Here is a 23,467-nt window from a genome sequence, read left to right as displayed (position 1 = left end):
ATGACACTTTTTATACTACATAAAGTATACTATTCTAAAATATCTGTATCTACCCTACCAGTAGTCATAGAAACTGAGGCAAAACAGAACTTTAATACACATGCTTCACTTACCTTTAGTTACTACTTTTAATTAAAAGCACTATGATTTAATACATTTAAATCATTTTTCGAGTATGGAAAATAGTATTTCTCCCAATCTCCAAAAGTGGATAAAAAAGTGTTTGAAGAAAGAGTTTGAAATTAGTATACAAAAATCATTGGAGGAAAATGAAGACAGTACCGATATAGCTCGAAGAATTATGCATTCAAAAGAAATGTCTGTTTTTTTGAATTGTATAAGAGCTACAATTGTTGAACAATCTACTTCAAGATCTACATCGACTGTGATTTCTGAATCTCGACCTCAATCATCCCTTTCTTGCTTTAGTGATCAAACAAGTGAAGATTGGTATTCTTCTTTGAATAATGATGAATATTATAATGTTATTGTTGAAAAAATCAATCGTGATAAACCTGCTCATGTTAGATTAGCTGGTTACGAAGTTTTATTAAAAAATGATCTATCAAATATAAATAATAATTCAGTGTGGAATTTTCTTAAAAAGGCTTTACTAGATAGTCTTACAGATGAGAGTAGACCTATTTTTGAAGCTAGTTTACAAGTGCATGCAAAATTATTGTCTTGTTCACAACCACACGATGTGTATACAAACTTATTAGATGCTTTTAATGTTCAATATCAATCGCAGAAGATATTTGAAATATTACCTACTCTAATTGCTGGAATTAATTTTAAATTTTTCTTGCATGAAAGAATGTTTCGTATTATACATTTGATAATTCGTTACCATGATGAGAAGCTAAAAAGTGCAAGAAATCCTGATAAAACTACAGAAGAATTAATAGAACAATTTATGAGTTTTTTAAGCACACACGAATTTGGTAATGCAATGCAACCTAAGACATTAAATATATTGAACATTATTTCCATAGTAGAACCACGTGCTGACTGGAGTAAAAAGTGGGTGGTTAGCCTCGCTACCAGAAAAATGTTTTTAACTGCATTAGGCAAATCGCCAGGTTTGTTGCAACATATAATGTACTATGTACAAAAAGGATTGGAAGATCCTCCTCATTCTGTAACAGTTTCTATTTATGATGATCCAATGGAAGTTATCATTAATGGAAATATGATAGAAACAGTAACTTATCTACACTGTTTATGTTTTGTGTCGCAGCTCTGTGCTTATGAAACAGGCAGGAGACTCTTAGTCGAAAGTACATTTGAAAGACCATTTTCAGTTTCTGAATTCTTATCGGCTTCTTTGAAAGCTCTGAATAAATTATCTGTAGATACACTGAATGGTGTATATAATGTCTCTTGTTATGCTCTACAAATTATGTTAGATAAACCAACAATTTTATATGACTTTGAGTTTTATCACATTGCATTATGTCATTTACCTTCGCTTTCTGAAAATAACATAAAAATATGGCCACACACATTAAACATTATTCTACAGATGCTAAATACAACAGATGGTTCTTTATTTCTTACCTCAGAATGTAAAGAACATACAGTTAATTTTGAAAATAATGTGATAAAGTGTCCAGCCATGTTTATTATAGTAATAGCATCAAATATGCTGAAGCAACCTTTCTCTATAATGAATGTTGAATATCTTCTTAAATTATTCAAAGTAATAGAAAAATTATTTGACATATTTGATGTTTATGAAATTATACAGCATAAAATGGAAAAGAAATTTTATCCAGCTGTATCATATTTTTATAATAAATTGGATAAATCTTATTTTGAAAATGAAAACAAAGCACAACAAATAAATAGGTAAATTTCATCATTCTTTGATAACCTTTATCCATTAATGGCATACAATAGTAAAAAACAAAATTTTATTTGCAGTGCAGTTAATACACTACTACTTAAAATAGTATCTATACCATTTGGATTGAAAGCTCTTGTTCAGGAATCATCAGTATTTCAGGAATTAATCGAGGGATCTATTGCACCATTAAGAATGTCATGGTCATCGATGGAAGTAATCAACTTTATATCATCTGCTGCATTTTTTTGTTTGGGATATAGTCTACTTGCTAATCTTGCACCCCATGTTTTATCAACTTTGTTTTCACAAACAAATATCATATTAGAAGATCCGCATTATTTTTTCGATCCATGGAATCATGAAAATATTCAGACATTTTTTCATGTATTAACATTATTTTCCCTTAATTTTAAATGTAAGTATAATGCTGAAAGTTCATTTCATTTTGATATTAATTATTAATGTTAATTGTATATTTAAAATGTTGTTAGGTTTTTCTGCATTTATGACGAATGCAAAAGAATCGTATAGTAACGAGGAACAGAATTATCCACTTAATTTACTTGAACTATTTAAAAACTCAATAAATCCTAAGTCAAATTATCATTACTTAGGACTCTCATCATTAAATACCGTAATTTGGAATTTAAATATTTATGTATATTTAATTGAATTATTAAACTTTCAGGTATTGCTCAAATGTATTTTAAAAAGGTATTTTAATTAATTTGTATTTTTTTCATAACACAAATGTATTTTAGAGCATTTTGTTAAAACTTCAAAATTTGAATACACAAGAAACTGAAAACGAAGATATAAATACAGAATATATTGACGATTATACTTTAATACAACATAAAATTATATCAAAAACATATTTCATTAAAAGCATGGATGATGAAGAAAGCTCAAAATCAGAAGAATACGATTTACCAAAATTACCACCCCCAAAATTAAATAATGAAAACGCATTCTTCTCAAAAACAGAATGTAATACAAAACTAGAAAATTTGCTTCAGGAAGATAAGCCTGGATTGTTAGATAGTAATTGGGTTCAGCAAGTCAGAGAAGCATATAAAGAATCACCTGATCCAATAAATGTAAATATTTTTGTTATATATATATATTAAGTTATTCTAATTTTATCATTTCCTTATTAAGGTTTTATATATTCAAATTTCTTGATCATTAGAACACAGTACTGATTCAATTAGTAGATCAAATGCAGAAAGCAATTCCCACTACAGAAAGGGGAGAAAATTTTCAGTGGCAAGAAAGTGTATCATCGAATACAGATTTTTGGTTTGCAGAAGAAATTCATGGAATTAATTTAGCTCTGTATTATGCAGAACAAAATGGTGTTATGGAAAATACAGTTGAAATGAGAAAAAAGTTACAAGAATTTATAAATGCATCGTATGCATTTATACAATATGAAAGATCAACAAAATTTGACGGTTTCGATTGGTTTTTATCAACAGTGTTTATGATTTGTAGTGGAGACATAGAAAAGTATGTATTAATTCATTTTATAATACTGAATTCTTTTAACTAAATTGTATTGTATTCATGAAATGAGACAAAACTTCTGATAAAGTTACTTTTTGATTGATAATTAATTTTTTATCATCTGTATTATATGTGAAAATAAGTGCCTCAGATGACAGCGAATACACCTTTTAGCATCAAAATTAAAAATATTTTGTCAAGATTTTTTTGTAAATAGTCATAAAAATATCTCGATAAAACAATATTAAAACTGTTAGTATCTTTCGAATGAAAAAAAATTTAAGGTAACTCTAGCTAGTCAAATATCATCATTGGCAGAGGTCTCAGGTTGAAAACTTAGTCATCATTGTGTGTAAGAACGTTGTTTATCATCATCGACCTTTTGAAATGCCTTTGAGATAATACTTTAAGTTGTGATCACTGATTACAGATGCAAATTATTTATTGTGCAATTAATTCGGTTCCCAATAACCATATTTTTATGGTCAAATTGGGGAAAAGTCATAGATAAAAATATTAAGGAAGAATGTGCTACTCAATTTACGTTTATGCAACTGCTAGAAAGCATCGTTAGTAAAGAATTCCCACATATAAAATTTGCACTTAAGGTATATATTACAAATAAAATTATTTTGGCACATGTAATTATTTTTAATACATTTTATAAATTATGGTTTTATCATTAGGAATTATTTCTCAATTTTAGTAACAATTAATTTTGCTATCTAGAGTACTTTTGGAATGGATTGGTCCTTAATATGTAACTTAATGATATCTCAATGCTTTTTGGGTCTACTTCCTTGGTCTCAAATTAAACATTTTTTCGCTATTTGTGTATTATATTCGCCTGATTACATAATATACTACTGTGTATCACTTCTGTATCACTGTCAGCATACAATAATGCAACATGTGGCAAATGGCAAGATGTGGCTTGAACATATGGTATGTAGATATTGCATATATATACAGGGTGTTCGGCCACCTCTAGCAAAAATTTTAATGAGCGACAGTAGAGGCCAAAATAAGACGAAAATCAAGAATACTAATTTGTTGATGGAAGCTTCGTTAAAAAGTTATTAACAATTAAATTCAAAAATTTCAAATCGTTCTGGAAAAATTATTTTCGGTTGCGGGGGTCAACTACAATCATTTTTGGTGAGTAAACATACCTCCGAAATCCTATCTACTTTCGAGAAAAAAAATCGAGTAGATGCTGAAATTTTTCGGCGAAAAAAAATTTTTCAAATCGTTCTAAAAAAATTATTTTCGGTTGCGGGGATCAATTACAATCATTTTTTATCATTACACATACCTCCGAAATTGTACGCACTTTCGAGAAAAAAATTCCTTACTGAAAATCCAATTAGGTGCCTAAATTTTTCAACGGAGAAAAAAAATTGCAAATCGTTGTGGAAAAATTATTTTCGGTTGTAGGGTTCAATTACAGTCATTTTTGGTGAATAGACATACCCCCGAAATCTTGCGCATTTTCGAGAAAAAAATTCAGTAAGGGCGGCACTTTAAACGTTAATAACTTTTTAACGAAGCTTCCATCAACAAATTGGTATTCTTGATTTTCGTCTTATTTTGGCCTCTACTATCGCTCATTAAAATTTTTGCTAGAGGTGGCCGAACACCCTGTATATAACCTTTAGTATGTACACAAATATATATTTATATTTTTTACATAGACGTTGGATGATTATCAATGTCATAGTTATATCAAATTTATGGATACATTAGATAAAAGATATGGAAATAAAATTTTACCAAAAGTATCTATAAAAAAATGTGATTCAATAATAAATGAAATATGAACATTTATTAACAAAGTATGAGGTAACAATTCACTTTGTAATAAACCGTCTATTATGGTAATAAGACAAGAAACAAATTTTGTAAAAATATGTATATCTGTTGAATATTAATAATTTTGAACAACGTCTATTATTACATATTATACAAATGGTACATTTTTATAATATTTTTTAACACATTTCCTTACATACATGCATGTAACGGTCAATATACTTATTGCTTTATAAAATATTCTTCATAGGTATATACATACATATGTACCTGTTGAGTACATGCATGTATATGTATATGTATGTCAACAAAAATTAAATTTTGATTTAATAACTAATAAAACAGTTTTTTATTTATCTCTTAATAAAGTTTACATGTATTAATAGTGTAATAAACAGTATCTGAATGTTCATAAAAATGCATTTGTCTATAAATTACTTTTGGATAAGCTTTGTACGTAATATGTGCAATATTTATACAAGTCGTACCTTTTAAACTCAGGAATAATATATTAGTTGTAGATTTTTTATTTGTAAAAATGTTTCAGAAGAATGAATACAGACCCACATATATTAGTGACACAATTCATTGTCACACATTCATCATATTCTTGTGTTAACGAAATTAATCATTGTGAATAGTAAACAGTTTTGCTACTTCGTTTAAGTCATCATATTTTGTGCCCCTGGCAAGGACCTGCAAATGAAGTTTATTGTAATTTTTGTACTGTTCTACAGATACCTTGGCAAAGGAAATGTTTTTTTGATAATAGGGGCAATAAAACGGGAAAATTTCTCTTACTCTATTTCTTACGATTTCCATGTTCGATACACATACCTGCCTAGCAATTGACATCCGGTTGAAGATATTCCAAAGAACTATACCAACCACAATATCATCCCTTAAATAAAAAATAACTCCCTTTCCAAAATCATCATATTTTTTGGGTTCCTCTGTTGCTGATTTTGAACTATCGCAGACTGTTGTTTTACTATTTTCTGAACTTGCTTGTTCATCAGTGGTTATGATTGTTCTTGATTCTAACTCTGATTTTACTAAATCTTGTGTTTGCATCGAGTGTACTTTCTATATTATGAAAATATAAGGTTATAAAAATCACAAGAACATAATATGATTTTTAACTTAGTATTTCATTTATTACCTTTTCACTCAAAGATCGAGTTATTTCATCTGAATTAGAAATGGACGCTGGTGAAGCAATAGACTCTGACGTTTTAGCAAAAACTCCTACAGTTGGCAGCGACGAATCTACAATACCAATTGCTTCATATCCAACCTCTGGTCCTAAATCGGACCAAAACATTGACTGATGCAGATATGGTTTTCCTAATAAAAACAAAAATGTTTCAATAAATTTTATTTTTTATCGCGACTTTTATAATTATATAAAAATGGTAATATTATTTTCATAATAATATAAATTTTAACTTACCTGCACCAGTCATATTTTCTCCTGCTAATCTTCCTGAAATTACAGCGTGATCATGATGTTCTACTCTTCTTCTACCAAGTCGAATATCATAAAAGCAAGCTGCATCTCCAGCAACCCAAAGATTACTTCTTGCTTCTAATTCTGCATTTACAAGGAAACCGCCTACATCAGGATCTGTTTCTAAATGCGAAGCTATTGCTAAATCAGTATTTGGTTCAACACCTACTGCTATAACCACTTGATCAGCATCGACCTTTTCATATAAATAAAGAGAAACAAAATAATTACTTGCAGCTTTTCAATGTTTATATAAAGTCTTTGAACCTTTAAAGTAAACATACAGTACGATTTTCTGAAAGAACAAGCGACAATTGTCCATTTTTATACGAATAGTCCTCAACTTCAGAACTGGGAATACACTGAACACCTTCTAACATTGCTTTGTTTGTTGTCCATTCGCTTAAATACTGTGGCAGTATTTGATCCATTATGAACTTTTCTTTGTATATTTGATATACTCTTTTATTTTCAGGTACTAAAGAACAGTATGATTAGCTACTTCTTTATATTAATTAACAATTAAAACGTTATGTTAATAAAGAAAGAAAAGAAAAAACATACAATTACGGGCAAGCGAGCAAGCGAGTTCTGATCCAAGAAACCCTCCACCAATTATTACTATATTTTTATATTTAGGATTATGCACATTATTTTCTAAGTCAAGAAAATCTTCTTTTGTTCTAAACGTTATAATTTTATCTTTGAGCTCATCTTCGATAGATTCAAAAACTGGAAGATTTTTAGGTAAAGCCCCTACAAAAAAACGTTAAAATTAAAGAATATATATACATCTTGAACACAATTTAATTACACATACCAGTTGCAATAAGACATTTATCATATTTTATTTCATAACCATCTTCGAGCGTCACAGTTTTAGTTTGGACATCAATTTTTATAACTTTCCAACCTGTAGCTACAGCTACACCGCCTTTATCAGATTCAATTAAACTATTAACATTCGAATAAAATTCCTGTGGCTCATAAAATATACTGCAATATAATAAATATTTCATATCAATTATTTATTTAATAGATAAATGTTATTAAATAACTACCTTCTTTGTGTTCCATTCCACTGCTTAAAAAGTAACTGTCCACTTATTTTCCGATCTGTGTTATACCAAAGTTCTTTAGATAATGGTGGCCTCATGTAAGGAAAGTCTGTTTCTTCTGTTATTACTAAAACCTAAAGTCATTATTTAATTATGTGTATTATGCAATAACAGAATAAATCTACTGTTATAGTAGTATATACCTTAGCTTTAGGGTCTCCAGATTTAATTGACCTAAATGCAGAAAATGCAGCAGTTCCACCTCCTATTAAAAGGTAAGGTACATTTTTAGGAATTGAACTAGAATTAGAAGGAGATTTAATTCTTTCTGATAATCTTCTATGTCTTCTTCCATCCTTTTTCCCTAAATATTAACCATAAAAAATAATTAATTATGAATTTTTACATGTCATAAAAAATGGAATAGTGATAGACTACAACTCAACTTACTCTTACTTACATCCATCTGCAAATCTGATTTTTTTGATGTAAACCAATTTGTCTTAGATATCTATGGAATATATTTAAATAAATTATTAAAATCAGAACAAAGAAATATTTAAATAATGATTCACATTGACTATAATTATAAGCTATTTTGAATACAAAAGATATAAAATATAATCAACAGAAAATCAATAGTATTGTACCGCATATATTGTAACTCCAGCTATAATTAAAGTGGCCAATATTTTCCAATATGGTGGCGATGATGGTGGTGGCTTGTCTATACACTTTTGCGAATCTTCTGATTTTCCACAAGCTTCATAGCATGATGGCGGACAAGATGCATTAGGATAAGATTCACAAAAAGGGACAGTTTTTTTTAATTTGAGATACCTACTTTCAGGTACACATTCTTCAGGTTTTATGGTGGTTCCCGGGAGCTTGTATGTTTTCTTGTCAGATGCATTATTACTATACCATGAATTGCTAGCTTTAACAATTCCTAAAAACCAATAAAGAATTAGAAGTAGTAATTAAAATATTGGAAGATAAGTTTCAATGCAATACAATAAATACATAATATGAAAAATAATTATAAAGTGTACTTTGAAATAAGATGAATATCAGTATAATGAACTTTTACTATAATGATAAACAGTGTTAGTGAAAATAAAAAAACCGAGTTTTAAGGTTATGTCGCGTGGTAAATACTTCAGATCGTACGTGCCGCACAAAAGTTTGAAGGAATATTAACAATTGTCATTACAGGGACATGTATATACAATGATTACGACATTTTACTAATCATTATAATTATTACACAATATAGTATTCATTAAAAACTTAATTAAAAAGTATCATGAAGCCTGAAAATTGAAAACACTTTTTCAATTTAGCCGAAAAAAATTTTTCTTCAAAGTGAATAAATATGTAGATGCTTACCGATATATTTTAGAGGTCGACAGAAATGATTAACATGCGAATGCCTCGTAAGTTTTGGCAATCGTCCGATAACTCTACCACAGCTTAACATTTTTGACGGGCCAATTTTGGCCTTATGCAATATGGTGGTGGCGCGTACAGCCGGTTCTGTTCACGCGCACGACTAGAAGTCGCTTTATAGTTTTCTCATCACAATCAATTAACGCAAGACACTCCATTACCTCATTCCTTTGCAACTAAGTTGCCGTACTTATGATTTATCAATTTGGAACACTTTATCAAAAATTTGTTGTGCAACGTTAAAAAGAAACGTGCAAATTTGTTAAACCTGTATTAACATATAGGTAGGTAACGAATGACAGCCGTGCAGCCAGACAACGAGGTAACAATCGCGCGAGTTCATTCCAGTTCAAATTCTATGTATACATATGCATATGTATATGTGTTAACGATTATGAAAGTGGTGTACATTTTAATTAACGTTTTATTACCTACTTTGAGTTGAAATTTTGAATAAACTTTTATTATTATTTCTTTCTTAACCATTAATATGGACAGACAATATAAATCAGCTTTTACTTGTACCTACCGTAAAGTCAGCTTCTACGTGTCCGTATATTTAAAAAAAACCCTTAACTCTTAAGAGAAAAATTTTCCAGTAGACTTAATGCATCAAATTTTTCTAAAAAAATATTGTTTATACAGTATTAGAAAAAAAAGATTTAAAATATTGGTAAACGTTTACTTTAGTGGCTTTGTCCGAAACTTTAATTTTTTAATGGTTCTTTTTACGAAAAACTGTATCTGCATTAGCATTTTTTTTTTTTAAAAAGTTTAAAATTGTAAGAAACTATAGTATCCGTGGAGCAGAGATGCCAGAAAAGCACCGTCGGGTGCACACGCACACATGCCAGATACGCGTACGTGAGCTCGTGGAGTTTCGGAAAGTCGACAAAGGCAAACTGACGCATGCCCTCTTTCTCGATTCTCCGAAGCTGCCCGAAGTAATTTCGGATCGCCTCGTGGGAGTCGAGAGAGAAAGGCTCACATTTGCCTTCTCGCTCTAAACAACTGAAGTCCGACCTCCCGTCAACGGCATACGATTTGGATTCTCGAGCCGAGATTCTCGACTGCCCAGGCATTTTTACTTTCCGACCTATGTAGGCGCTCATAAGCAAAGTACCCAAAATGAAAAAAAAATTTTGTAAATTTATTTTACGGAAATACACGTTTTAAGACCTCCTGATCATATTTTAATTATTGAAAAAAAAGAAATTTTTTTTTATTCCCATGTATGAGCACACATTTGTATATTATTAATACGATTGAATATAAATAGCTGAATGAATTTAAATGAAACTTTACATTTAAGTTTTATGTTCTCATTTCAAAGGCGTGTGGACGGATTTAAATACGTGAACACTAAACATAACGATGTAATTATATTGTACGCGCCCGAATTGTTGTAGGTCGGATTGGAGTGATGCGATGTCGTCGTGTTGGAGAGGTTTCAAATGGTTTATTTTTAATAATAACAAAGTGGACTGTATGAATGTTTTCAAGCGCGTTGAACTGTGGGAGGAACTGTTTCCCCCGCGCTTACTTTATCAAAATGCGTTCAACTCAAGTAAAACTGCTGTACTGTTACAGACTTGTTAGTTAGACTTGTTAGACTTAGTCGGTTAACGACTGAACCGAGAATTGAAAACTGGTTTGTCGGTTGACGACTGAAACTAGAATGAACCTGGTTTGTCGGTTGACGACTGAAACTAGAATGAAACTGGTTTGTCGGTTGACGACTGAAACTAGAATGAACCTGGTTTGTCGGTTGACGACTGAAACTAGAATGAACAATGTGTCCGGAGTCCGTTTCCTCCTCAGCTTAGATCCCCTCCAAGAGGTACACTTGGGGGTGTTTTGCAAATTCCTCTGTGGAATCGTGAGTCGATTGATTGGCCATCGACTTGGGAGAGGAGGACCCATTTTCCTGCCCCAGCTTGGCAGCAAGCTCCTCCTTCACCTCGGTGGTGGAGGAAAGTCCCAGGCCACGCTGGCGAGGGTGGCCGAGGTTTCCTCCCCAAGTCGACGGCCGCGTTAATTTATCGAGGAAGAAACGGAACTCCGGATTATCCACGCAACAAGGGGTTGCGTCTGGTCTACGTCTGTTTTTATGGCTATATTGTTCCGCGTGTCGGCGATGGCCGTTGTCGTCGGTGCCTACATTTGGCCTCGACGACCGTACCACCCGCGGAACAATATAGCCCTTCCTGGTCAACTCGAGTGTCGCGTTTCTTTCGTTTTCCAAAAATGCTATTCTTTTACATTGACATTTGCCAGATGCGAGAGACTCGAAGACGTTTGCAACGTAGTACCGATCCCGCATCTGGCAACATAAAGGACCGGAAACAACTCGAGTTGGCCAGCGGAATGAGCGAGCTTTCGTTTACCGAACATATATTATTTAATATTTACTAACTATTTAACATAAAGAACATAAAAGAAAGACACAAAACGTAAACGTAAAAGATCATAAACGTAAAACTGTGATTGCTCTCGACTAACGTTCGATACAGAGTGACGTTCCTGCAGTCAAAGTCGACCCTTCCTTATTCCTATCTTATAATAATGATCTAAACAAAACGCACGTTCGAGACGCAGTCTCTAAAACGTATTTCAGCTTAAACCTAAACACCTCACTCGATACCTACTCTAGCTTAGACTAAACACTCCTATCGACGCAAACGATAACGGTTCTCCTAGCCACACACATACACTCCTTACAGATTATACCTCTTGTTTCATAGTTGTTCCGATATATAGACATAATGTATAAAAAATCTTTTAAATGTTTCATATAAATCTTAGGACGAATTAAATTTTATATAAAAAAAATTATATAAACTTTTTCTCTATCTTCTCTAGAAAAGAAAACATTAAATGAAATCTTATACATTACATGCTTACTTAAATCGCATTGAAAACGAATACCACAAATGTTTTAGAATAATGTGCAAAATGTGATTGCGATTTTCGCTAAGACAAATTGAAAACTCGTTTCTAACAAGGAAAAGTTGGAATGGTACCAGGTTTTGGGTTAGGTTTTACTTTGAGATATTATTAAAGTTATTACAGGTACTTATTTTCAGAAATAGAACTATGTTCACCACTAATCAGCGTGGCGTGAGTGATGAGGTCTTTGCCTGCAAGTTCCGAACTTCTTCTGCTCTGCTGGTTCGAACCGTGCTTGAACTTTTTTTTTTATTTTTTCAATCATACTTTAAGCGTACACTAAATATGACATTATATTTTTGTCTGACCTTCGAATATTTTTTTTTAAAGTTAAATTTAACCGATTACATTTAACATATGTTATTTTCAATGTACGAAGTACATGAATCTGGATGGTACTTTTCACAAAAACAGTCTGTTAGAATCTAAGGGTTCTAACCGGGGTCCGGATGAGGGAAAGTTCAGGGAAAGTTAAGTTGACACAATTTATCTGTATTTTCCGCTTGTCGCGCAGCGACAAGCCTTTTATTTTATAAAGTTAAAAATAAATAGAAAAAATACAAAAATTAAAAAATAAAAAATTGAAAATAAATATATTCTTTATTGGTTGGGCCGGGTTGCTCTATAGGCGTTGCCCTGGCTTGGTACTGGCCCTTGATTCCTGTAACAAAGGATCGACCAGAATTAAATACGTGATTGCACGTATCGTAAACACGCTCGTCAGCTGTTCGCCTCGCTCTCCTCGCGACTATCGTCGCGCTTGGAGGGGGGAGATCAGCTGTCGTTAAGCGTAAGCAAGTGGACTGTATTTTATTGTTGCTCGCGAATCGTTATTAATTAAAACGATCGACGAGACTTTTGCCCTGAACAGATGAGACTGGACTCGATTCCGTCGGGGGCTCTGTGATGCCACGGACGGGTCACCAAATGGAGGTTGTAAGGCTCCAAGTGAGTGGGTCCCGTGAGCACGTTCACCGTGTGGGTGACGTATAAACGTCGCGCGAGGCGTGTTTTTCCTGCTACACTTTATATCTACTGTGCAGCGACCGTTAATATCGGGGACTGCACAGTAAGCGAATTTACACAGAAAAACCTCGGGCTGGTCCAACCGCACTATAAAGCCTACCCGGCGACCGTATTCACGGGGACCGTATGTGGTAGGCGGCGTGACGGAAGGGAGGCGCTTTGAACCCGAACTCCGCCGTTGAGTGTACGGTCGACTCGTACACTGACGGGTTTTCGGAGAGGGTTCGCAGTGGCCTTTACACGGTAAACACTCCACGAGGCGGTACCGAACTATCGGTAGGACCTTTGGGAGGCTCCGAAGCCGTATAGCTTTAAAGGGAATCTAGGTGCGTGCACCCTGAGTCCCTTACGTCGCGGTCGCGGCAACGACTGCAATGTACAATCAACCTCTCGCGTCCGCGGTCACGTCACGCGCTGCGTGCACTAGACCACTTCCTTCGCTTAAAGTGATTGTTCTTTTTTTGAAATCTCAAATCGCAGCACCGATGAGAATTCTTTTACAGAAAGTCCAAATTTATTTCTTGCCGAGAAGTTTTTTGCTTGCTCGGCGGAGCGCGTACTTTGAGGAGCGAGATCGTCTGGGATCCGCTCCCGTTGGCAGTCGGCTCGTGAATAATTTCCTAAATCGTCGAGCATCGACAGACGAAGACTCGGTCGCGCCTCGTCGTCGCGACGTGGCGCTGTCGAATCTGATTGTCGATCTCTTTTCAATAAACGATACGGTTCTCTCTCTCGATGCTGACGTCACTATGCCGTTTAAATGGCGTTTGAAGCGAATCTTCGCGTGAGGTCAGCGTACAAAACACGTAAACGGCCGCGGTTTTAAACTGTATGTACGCCGAACGAACTCGGCGACAGCCTAACCTTCCGGAATGTCACGTACACAAACGGATACGGGACTCGCGGCCGAGAAATAATATTTCACGGACGAACGCGAATTTAAATAGTTTTCAACATATTTAAACACAGTCAAAACATAAAAATTTCAAGCACCACGTACATTTACTGAAAGTTTTGTTTTCACAGAAATTACAAAATTTTGTATTTAACTCTGATGGAAAGGCCGCTTCATTTACATTGATAAAATGTGAACGATTTTCGGATAGTCGTACCTTGTAGCTCGTACTTTTTACCTTATACTTCAGGTAAAAAGGGATATAGCTGGGAAAAACAGTTTTATGACATTACCTGCTAACTTATGTTACTGTTCTACAATGAAACGCTATGTTTTGTACCTTTAAAAATATTCGACTATGTCCTTTTAAAATTTAAGATACAACCCATACTTTGTATTAAACTGACAAACGGGATCACTTTTCCTTTTGTTGAATCCCGGGTTGCGGGATTAAGAACAACACTTTACTAGAGAGACTGGTGGTTTTATTCGATTGTTACGGCAAGTTCCGCACGTTAGTACAAACTACAGAGATCTGACCTGAGTCCAAAAATGTGCGTCGTTTATATATTTGAGGGTGACAATGGTGGCGTACGGAATGAGTAACCGAGTACAGGAGGCCACAGCCGACTCTAGTACTGTCCTCCGCTCACTTGAAGTCCCGCGAGACGGCACAGGGGCAAGGGGAGTCGGACCGCCCATTTATCTGTCTTGCTCACTTGCTCTCAGGCAGTCCACATGTGTGTGTAACTGCCGTGACGAATAGCGAGCTAGAGACCAATGTGTGCGTGGGAATACGTGTGCCCCTTCTACTTCTCCCGCATTCCTTCCGCGGAACTTCAAGTGAGCGAAGGACAGTACTAGCCGTGCTGAAGGTAAAATGGCAACACCGCGGGAGTCCGGCTTCGATATACCTAGCCCAACCTACCGTAACAGCCTCCCAGCCTCCCTCTACCCACCGGCCTACATAGGCTCCATCTACCGGCCTTCCGGTCTCCCGCCTATCTTTCAAATGTTTCAAATATTAATGTACCGAAGTCCATTAAATGTGAGCAACGGAGCAATAATCCAGGTGTTTCATTTATTTATATTAACTCTACAGATCCTGATTTTGGTGTGTATCACACTTATTTAATATAAACTATAGCATTTTTGGACATTTTGTTTTATATACATTTTTTTTATAAATTTCACATATTCATTAATAATGCCACGGCGTTGCTGTGTTCCCAATTGCAAGGGAAATTATGATAGTACCTTAAAAGATAATAATTACAATTCTATATTTTTATTCCCCAAAGATGAGGAATTGCGGGAGAAATGGAGGGTTGCTATTCCTCGTAAGAATTGGACACCATCAAAATATTCTGCCGTCTGTAGTTTGCATTTTGCAGAAACTGATATTGAAAGGTACCACGGTATTCTATCGCCCAATGGTGTACTGGAGAATGTTTTGTTGAGATGTCCAAGGCTTATAAGGAATGTAGTACCCTCCATTTTACAACCGAAAAATTAGAAAAACGATTTGGAAATTATAGACTTTTATCTGGTTGTAATTATCATGTGTCATATAACGAAATAATTCATGCAGAAAAAAAAATTAGATTAAAACATATATTTACAAAATCGGCAAATTCGTTTTCTCTTACTGAAATTAAAAATAAATTTCGAATTTGTGATGACAATAATAACGATCTTCATGATCTTCCCACTGATGTGACTTGTTTCTCAGGAATCTTCGATACCGAATACTTGTCCGATTGTGTTGTAGATGATTCCATTAAAATTTATATTTCTGGTTATGGGTCCCATTCTGTTGCTAAAAAATTAAATTGCAATATATGTCGTTTATTAGTTGTGGAGGATAAAGGTAAAACTGTAGGCGATGTATATTTTGATCACTTACAAAGAGGGGGCCTTTCTGTCCCCACTGAAGAAGTGATAGCCTCATTTATTCATATGTATGCAATAATGGAAGCCATAATAAATGATGGCAATTTAAAATCTCAATTTTTGCAATCTGGAAATCATAAACATATTTTATGTAAATTAATGTAGGCATTCGGGCATTCGATGTTTGAATTGCCGTTTACCGTTTGTGAGAACAGTTGAGTCCCCTAACGACGGCCGAAAACTATTGTGTATTAGAAGTAAATTGACCGTTAAACAAGATTGACGTGTTTTATTCGCGGTCATTGCTCGCCATTAATTTTATTTCTATTTCGCATTCTTCTACAGTTTTCAGAAGTGGGATGCCATCAATTAAATAGTCGGTAATTTCTCCTTCATCGATGGGTACCCTATTGGCCAAAATTACTTTGTCATGAAAATAATCGGCGAATACTTCTGAGTAGAGCCACGTCCGTTTCTCGAAATCACGGCGGAGGGACAGCATGCTAGGTCGAAGATCGAACATTTCCCTCATCTCGTTAAGTAGTTCTGGCACAGGCAATTCAAGGTGTTCGGCCCGGGAATGGAACCACCTCAATGCTTTTCCTTTCAGCTTGGTCCCGACTAAAATCTTCGTGGCGTCATCGTCGAGGAAATACATGCGTCGAAGCATTTCGACTTGTTTACGCCATTTCCCGAACGCATCGTCCGCTCCCGCAAACTCGCTCAACAGACCTGCGATGTTATTAATATTTACATTTGAATTTGTCCTTCGACTGCTGACGAGGGACGGGGGAGATGCTTCGCGGGAGGTATTCTCTCTTCGGAGTAGCTGAATCTCGCGTTCCAATAATTCCTTTTCTCGCCTTAAAAGCTCCAATTCGCGGTGAGTTACATCAGGAATTTCGCCTCTCGTGGGAACCGCTTCTACTAACATCGGGGGAACGCTTTCCGACGATTCCTGATCCGATGATGACATAACATATATTAGCATTCAATCAGACATACATTATTTAGCATTTTCAGATACATGCGTTTGTGGTCGAGCTTACCAAAGTATTTGGTTTAAATTATTATCAATTTTTTCAAATATTTTATTAAACGATTATGTGAAAACTGTAAATAATAGTCAGTTGGAAACACGTACAGACATCACTTCTAAAAATCGTAAATTAAAAACTTTTAATAGTAACTAGATTTTCAATGATTTTTTTTAATTTCATCTTTCTTAAAACATTAATTTTTATATATATTTAACTTATTCCTTTCAATATGTTTTAATACATTAATAGAGTTTTATTTACTTGCTTAGTATATTTTTATTATGAATACTATTTCACAAGATTCAAAGTTTTATTAGTTGTATTTCAAGAGAATTTCAAAGTATGTTTTGATATGTTTTGTTATTAATATTATTCAAAATTATTTATTATTATTTCAAAATGTAATACTTTATTTCTTTAAGAATACAAAAGTTATGTTTTTGTTATGTTCTATTTAAAAATATTAATTTTATTTTAGAAAATGGGATGATATGGCTATTGGAGAACCACCCATTATAATAAAAAAAAAAGGTAACACGCCATGATAAATACCCCTAGGGTGGTGAGGAAATTTTTCACAATTATCATACTGTCCTCTAACACGATTTTATAATTAACTCCATAATTGTTCCCGTTTAATTTTTCCTTTCTAGAAAAGATAGGAGAAAAGTATATTTGATCTTAATCCTTCTTAAGATTTATATAAATTGCTTTAAAAATTTGTTACAAATGATGTATATGTATCGAAATAATTATAAAACTAAAAACGTATAATCATCATTATATGGGAGCTGATCACGCTCAAAATCTAATGAGACCTTGAAACGAGAACATAAAACTTAAATGTTAAGTTTCATTGAAATTCGTTCAGCCGTTTAGATGCAATCATGTCAATAGCATAGGAACAAAAAAAATGTTTTTTTGTAGTAGTCACAATATGATGAGGGGGTCCTAAAACGTGTATTTCCGCTAAAAAAAAATTTCGAAATTTTTTTTCCATTATGATACTTTATAAATTTCCTTATACCTTACATAGATCGGAAAGTAAAAATGCTGGGACAGTCGAGGCTTGGAATCGTATGCCACTTATCGCGAGGTCGTATTTCAGTTGTTTTGTCTTTTACAAGAGCAAGAAGGAAAGGCTCACACTAACGTTCTTTATCGATTTCCCGAAGTTGTGCGCAAGCGCCGAGCTCACGTACACGTGGCTCGTGCGGTAGTATATGCCTGCTATCCCCACCATTCCGTTAGACGCTAAGGAAGTTCGTCGTCACTGTTGTCGATTTCGATGCACTCAATTATGCCAGATCTGGCCACACTGCTCCCGATCCGCACATGAGCGGTGTTACCACGTTCCATAGCACGGCTAGTAGTACTAGAGTCGGCTGTGAGGAGGCTAGAAAGGCTGGAGTTTGGAACCTATGACTGGGATGTTTGTGTAAGGACAGAGATGCCAGAAAAGCACCGCCGGGTGCACACGCACACATGCCAGATACGCGTACGTGAGCTCGTGGAGTTTCGGAAAGTCGACAAAGGCAAACTGACGCATGCCCTCTTTCTCGATTCTCCGAAGCTACCCGAAGTAATTTCGGATCGCCACGTGGGAGTCGAGTGAGAAAGGCTCACATTTGCCTTCTCGCTCTAAACAACTGAAATCCGACCTCCCGTCAACGGCATACGATTTGGATTCTCGAGCCGAGATTCTCGACTGCCCAGGCATTTTTACTTTCCGACCTATGTAGGCGCACATAAGCAAAGTACCCATAATGAAAAAAAAATGTTGTAAAATTTATGTTAGACAGAACGCGAAAAAGGGAATTGGGAAACAATGAACTACGCAAGGTATTGGTAACTATATTTTATTCTGGCCCTTTCCGCGTCGGAAAAACGAATGACTCCGTCCTGGGCCTAGACTCTCGCCTTTGTCGTCAGCCTTCCCCCATCGGTAGGGGTGGGGGTGCTGACGGACGAAGGCCAGACGCGGTCCCTTGCCAGCGCCTCGACTTGGGCCTCGCCTTTTCCCGATGTCTTACACTCGGCCATCCTGACGTCTGCTCGTCCCTGAGCAGGCAACCTATGTGGGTTTCTAAAACACAGGAAGACACAAACCATTAAGCACAGACTTGTCAGTCCTCAACGCTTAACCCTTAGCAATTCTATAATATTAACTAATATATAGTATATCAAGGATATATTCCTTCGGCCTCGTTGCAGAGTGCCATATGCGGGCGAACTCCGGACGCATCGTCCCCCCGCTGTGCCCACCATCAGCAGTCCTGAGGCCGATTGGCGGTCTACCTGCGCCCTATGGTTGCGTCCTCACGGACACCGTCCTTGAATATGGCCCGTTGGTGACAGCCGTTCCCAGGAACAATCCGCTGCTCCAGAAATGACGAACCCTTTCCGTCACTCCCGTCGTACTCCAGACACTGCCTTCAGCGTCCGCCGGTGTTCATGTGACCTCCATCACACACACAATGGCCAACTCTTTCCCAGAAACGATAAGCCATTCTTATCATTTCTGCCAAATTCCAGACAGTGCCCTCCAGCGACTGTCAATTCTCATTGTGGTGTGACCTCCATCACACACACAATGGCCAATTCCAGAAGCGACAAACCAGCCTTATCACTTCTACCAAAGTCTGTACAGTGCCCTCCAGCATCTGCCAGGGCTCATCGTGGTGTGACCTCCACCACGCACACGATAGCCAAATACTTTCCAAAAGCGATAAGTCAGTTTTATCTGTTCCAGCAAATCCCAGACAGTGCCCTCCAGCAGTTGTCTAGGCTCGTCGTGGTGTGACCTCCATCACACGCACAACGGCTACTTCCTCACGGTGCCATGACGCGTTGTCTTTTCCGTGCCCATGGAAGTCCTTGTTGTCGATTTAAACTCCGTACCTGCCATTGCAGGCCCGACCCCGTTACAGCGAGTACCCAGTTGACCTTCAACACCATTCACCCGCTATTGTGCGCCTTGTCCAACTCGTGCCTATCTACCTGAAATGTCTCGAACTCCCCCAAAGGAGCCTCTACATTCTGCCAGATACCTGCACCAGTTTTACCTTTCGAATTCCGTGTCCCATGACTCCGTTATTCGACAGCCGCCACCCACGGCTTCATACGGTCGGCCGCCGCAACCGTTTTCGCTCGACGACCTCCTTCCCTTAGGTCTTCGATTTCGTAACGATCGTTGTACAGCACCGCGACGACTCGGAACGGACCCTTAAACCGCGCATGGAGTTTTCGACTATCCCCCGTCGGCTGGTCTGCGGTAACTTCAATCATGACAACGTCCCCTACTTGGAACTTTTTCGCCGCTCGACGTTGTCGATCGTACCTCTCTTTCTGCTTACGCTGATCCTCCGTAATGTGTTCCGATATCTTCTCTCGGAGCTCATTCAGATCCAAGCGTTGAACCTCATCTTGCAACTCCTGCAAGATCCATCCTTCCGCTGGGAACCGCACTCTGCATCCGATCAGAGCCTCCATCGGCGTCGTTCCAATGCCCTTGTTGTGCGTCGTGTTCAGGGTGCATTGAATCCTTTTTACTTCTTGATCCCAATGCGCTGGATCCCTTCCCGCTACTGTAGCGGCCAGTGACGCAACTATTGTGCGATTATACCTTTCGCACTGTCCATTTGCCCGTGGAGTAGCCACCGCGTTCAGCACGTGGCGAATCCCATACTCCTTGCAAAACGTTTGGAACGATCGCGCTGTGAATGCAGTTCCCCTATCGCTAATTATTCGGTGAGGTACGCCGAATAAGTGTAGCATATCCAGGAGTATTTTTACCGCTCGCTTGGCCTTTGTGTCCTTTACCGGTTCCACGACCGTGAATTTGGTAAAGCCGTCCACAATGACGAGCAGGTAACGATTTCCCTTTTTACTCTTCTCGAACGGCCCGACATGGTCGACGTGTAGAGTGTGAAAGGGCACCGGCGTCTTCTCAATGGGGTGCAGCTCGCCTTGTTTCCGTCCTACGGCCCGCTTGTAGTACGTGCAATTCAGACACGCCTTAACGTACTTTGTCACGAACGCATTCATTCCTGCAAACCAGTAGTTTTCCCGAATGCGTCGAAGTGTCTTCTCGAGCCCCAAATGCCCTGCGTCGTCGTGACACAGTCTGCAAATTTGAAAACGCGCTGCACGTGGCACCACCCAGGGTGCATTCCCATCTTCCAGACGTCTACAGACTCTCCCTTTCTTCAGGACATAGTTCACAAAATATTGCTTCGTCTCGCTGTTGCGAACTTTGTCCGTTAAAATCTTCCGTACCCGCTCCAGTTGCTCATCCTGCATTTGGGCTACCAAAACCCAATCAGCTTCGGTGATGTCCACGGGGTATACGTCGACCGTTGGTATCGGGTTGCGGCTCAATGCATCCACGTGTTGCATCGCCGAGCCCGGCCGATACTCGATGTCGAATTTGAAGTCCTGCACTTCCAACCACCACCGCCCGATCCTGGGAATCAGGTCCTTCTTCGTAAACGTTGTTCGCAACGCGTTACAATCCGTGATGACCGTAAAGTGCATCCCAAGCAGGTAGACTCGGAAATACCGTAACGCAAGCACAACCGCCATAGTCTCCAGCTCGTACGAATGGTATTTTCGTTGATCGACCGTCGTTTGCTTGCTAAAGTACGCGACTACCTGCCGCGTCCCATCGGTCGAATACTGGAACAATATTGCCCCTAAACCCAAGGAGCTGGCATCGGTATGCAATTCCGTTCGCTTCGCACTGTCGAAAATAGCCAGAATCGGTCTCGTTGTCAGCATTTCCTTTACGGTACGCACAACCCTCTTCTGCTCCTTCCCCCAGGTCCATGGCACGTGCTTCTTTGTCAGTACCGTTAAAGGAGTGACCAGGCTTGCGTACCCTTTAACGAATTTCCTGAAATAGCCTGCAAGACCCAGGAACTGTCGTACTTCTCGAACATTCGTCGGTTCTGGCATTTCGAGAACAGCAACGATTTTATGTTCCCCGGGTCTGACCCCTGCAGCGCTTATCTCTCTTCCCAGGAAATTTATCTTCGTCTTCAACAGCGAACACTTACTTAACTTGATGGTTAAGTTAGCCGCGCGCAACTTGCTCAAAACGAGACGGAGGCGTTCCAGCCCCTCGGCGACAGTTTTCGACGGAATTATTATATCGTCAATGTACGGAAAGGCAATCGCGTTCCGTAACGGTCCTAGTACCGTATTTATAAGCCGTTGGAAAACAGCCGGTGCGTTGGTAAGCCCAAAAGGCATCCGCAAAAATTCGTAATGACCGTCGGGGGTAACGAAGGCCGTCTTCGGTATCGCGTCTTCGCTCATAGCTACCTGGTAGTACCCCGAAGCCAGGTCAATAGCCGTGAAGTAGCAGTAGCCCCCCAATCGGTCTATCTGGTCCTCGATCAATGGAAGGGGGTATTGATCCCTGACAGTGACCGCATTCAATCGCCGATAATCCACGCAGAGCCGGTATTCGCCCGTCTTCTTCCTCACGAGCGTAATAGGGCTCGCGTATGGTGACGTCGATTCTTGAACTATCCCGTTCTCCTGTAGTTCCTCGACGATTTCCCGTGCTGCCGCGCGCTCCGTGGCAGCCATCTGGTATGGATGATATACAATCGGCGTGTCGGTTGTACATCTTATCTCCATCTTCACGAGGCTCGTTTTACCCAGTGTGCGCATCGATGTCGTAACTCGGTCCCCAAATTCTTGAATTAACTTTGCGCAACAGATACGATCCTCTTCCGAGATCTCACCGCAATCCAACCTGCTTGGTTCGATAACAGCTTCCGTCGCGCATACGTCCATTAGGAAACGCCGCTCGCTCTCCACGCTTGGCAGTTCCCTCAAGATAACTCGATCGTGCATCTTAATCAGGATTACATGATCCTGATCAATGAAGTCCTGTCCGATAATGACCTCATGCAGGGTCTCTTCGGAATCGACAATGATCGCCGTGACTTCGGCCGAAGCCTCCATGATCCGGACCATTATGTCCGCGGTCAAGCTTTCGCACGACCCTAGGCTCAGGTAGCCTCGCATTCGTACGAAGGGTCCCTTGACCATTCGGACTCCCAATCGAATGGCTGTCGATTTCCGTATCAGGGTGTGCGTGCTGCCTGAATCTAGAAGGCATTGCACCTTCCGCCCATTCACCCTAGCATGCATTATCCATTTATTTCGAATTGTACTTACTTGTAACGCGTTAGTCGTTGCCTTCACCCGAAAGCAGTACCGCTCCCGGTGTCCCTCCCTCTTGCATGAGGAGCACACGTGCTTAGGCTTCGGGCACGTCCTCGATAAGTGCCCCTCCCCTTCGCAATTGTAACACACGGCCCTGCCGCTCAGCCGCTTTCCGTCGCCCGATCTCTGCTGTTGCTGTTGCAACCCTGAGGGTCCCGGTACGGCGGTTAGCGTACGCGCCACGGGCCGCGACGTTTTCCCCGGCGGGTTTGCGTCCGCCCTCGGCATTGCGCCCAT

The 23,467-nt window shown here is 38.1% G+C and overlaps 2 protein-coding genes across 3 annotated transcripts; one reads left to right on the top strand and one right to left on the bottom strand.

Moving 5' to 3' along the window:
- Positions 1-175: 175 nt before the first annotated feature.
- On the top strand, positions 176-5,631 carry LOC122402187 (protein broad-minded-like). The gene is made up of 8 exons (XM_043404783.1): positions 176-1,851; positions 1,927-2,264; positions 2,341-2,537; positions 2,611-2,949; positions 3,042-3,361; positions 3,789-3,966; positions 4,088-4,303; positions 5,557-5,631. Exons 1-8 carry the CDS (start codon positions 176-178, stop codon positions 5,629-5,631), a joined length of 3,339 nt encoding a protein of 1,112 aa, XP_043260718.1.
- On the bottom strand, positions 5,597-9,500 carry LOC122402091 (apoptosis-inducing factor 1, mitochondrial). Of its 2 annotated transcripts, XM_043404614.1 has the most exons (13): positions 9,128-9,500; positions 8,583-8,687; positions 8,389-8,501; positions 8,189-8,249; positions 7,942-8,102; positions 7,742-7,872; positions 7,501-7,676; positions 7,245-7,436; positions 6,965-7,158; positions 6,624-6,876; positions 6,333-6,517; positions 6,008-6,256; positions 5,597-5,866 (listed from the first exon to the last, which is right to left on the bottom strand). In XM_043404614.1, the coding sequence occupies exons 1-13, from the start codon at positions 9,216-9,218 to the stop codon at positions 5,795-5,797; spliced, it is 1,983 nt and encodes a 660-aa protein (XP_043260549.1). In that variant the 5' UTR covers positions 9,219-9,500; the 3' UTR covers positions 5,597-5,794. The 2 variants fall into 2 exon arrangements, with proteins under 2 accessions (XP_043260549.1, XP_043260548.1); XM_043404613.1 differs by having other exon boundaries at positions 8,389-8,687.
- Between the last annotated feature and the right edge of the window lie 13,967 nt (positions 9,501-23,467).

This window comes from Colletes gigas, unplaced genomic scaffold, assembly GCF_013123115.1.
Source record: "Colletes gigas isolate AHSC1104 unplaced genomic scaffold, ASM1312311v1 Colletes_gigas_Sc00033, whole genome shotgun sequence".
Classification (NCBI taxonomy): domain Eukaryota; kingdom Metazoa; phylum Arthropoda; class Insecta; order Hymenoptera; family Colletidae; genus Colletes; species Colletes gigas.
This window is presented reverse-complemented; position numbering and strand designations above follow the sequence as displayed.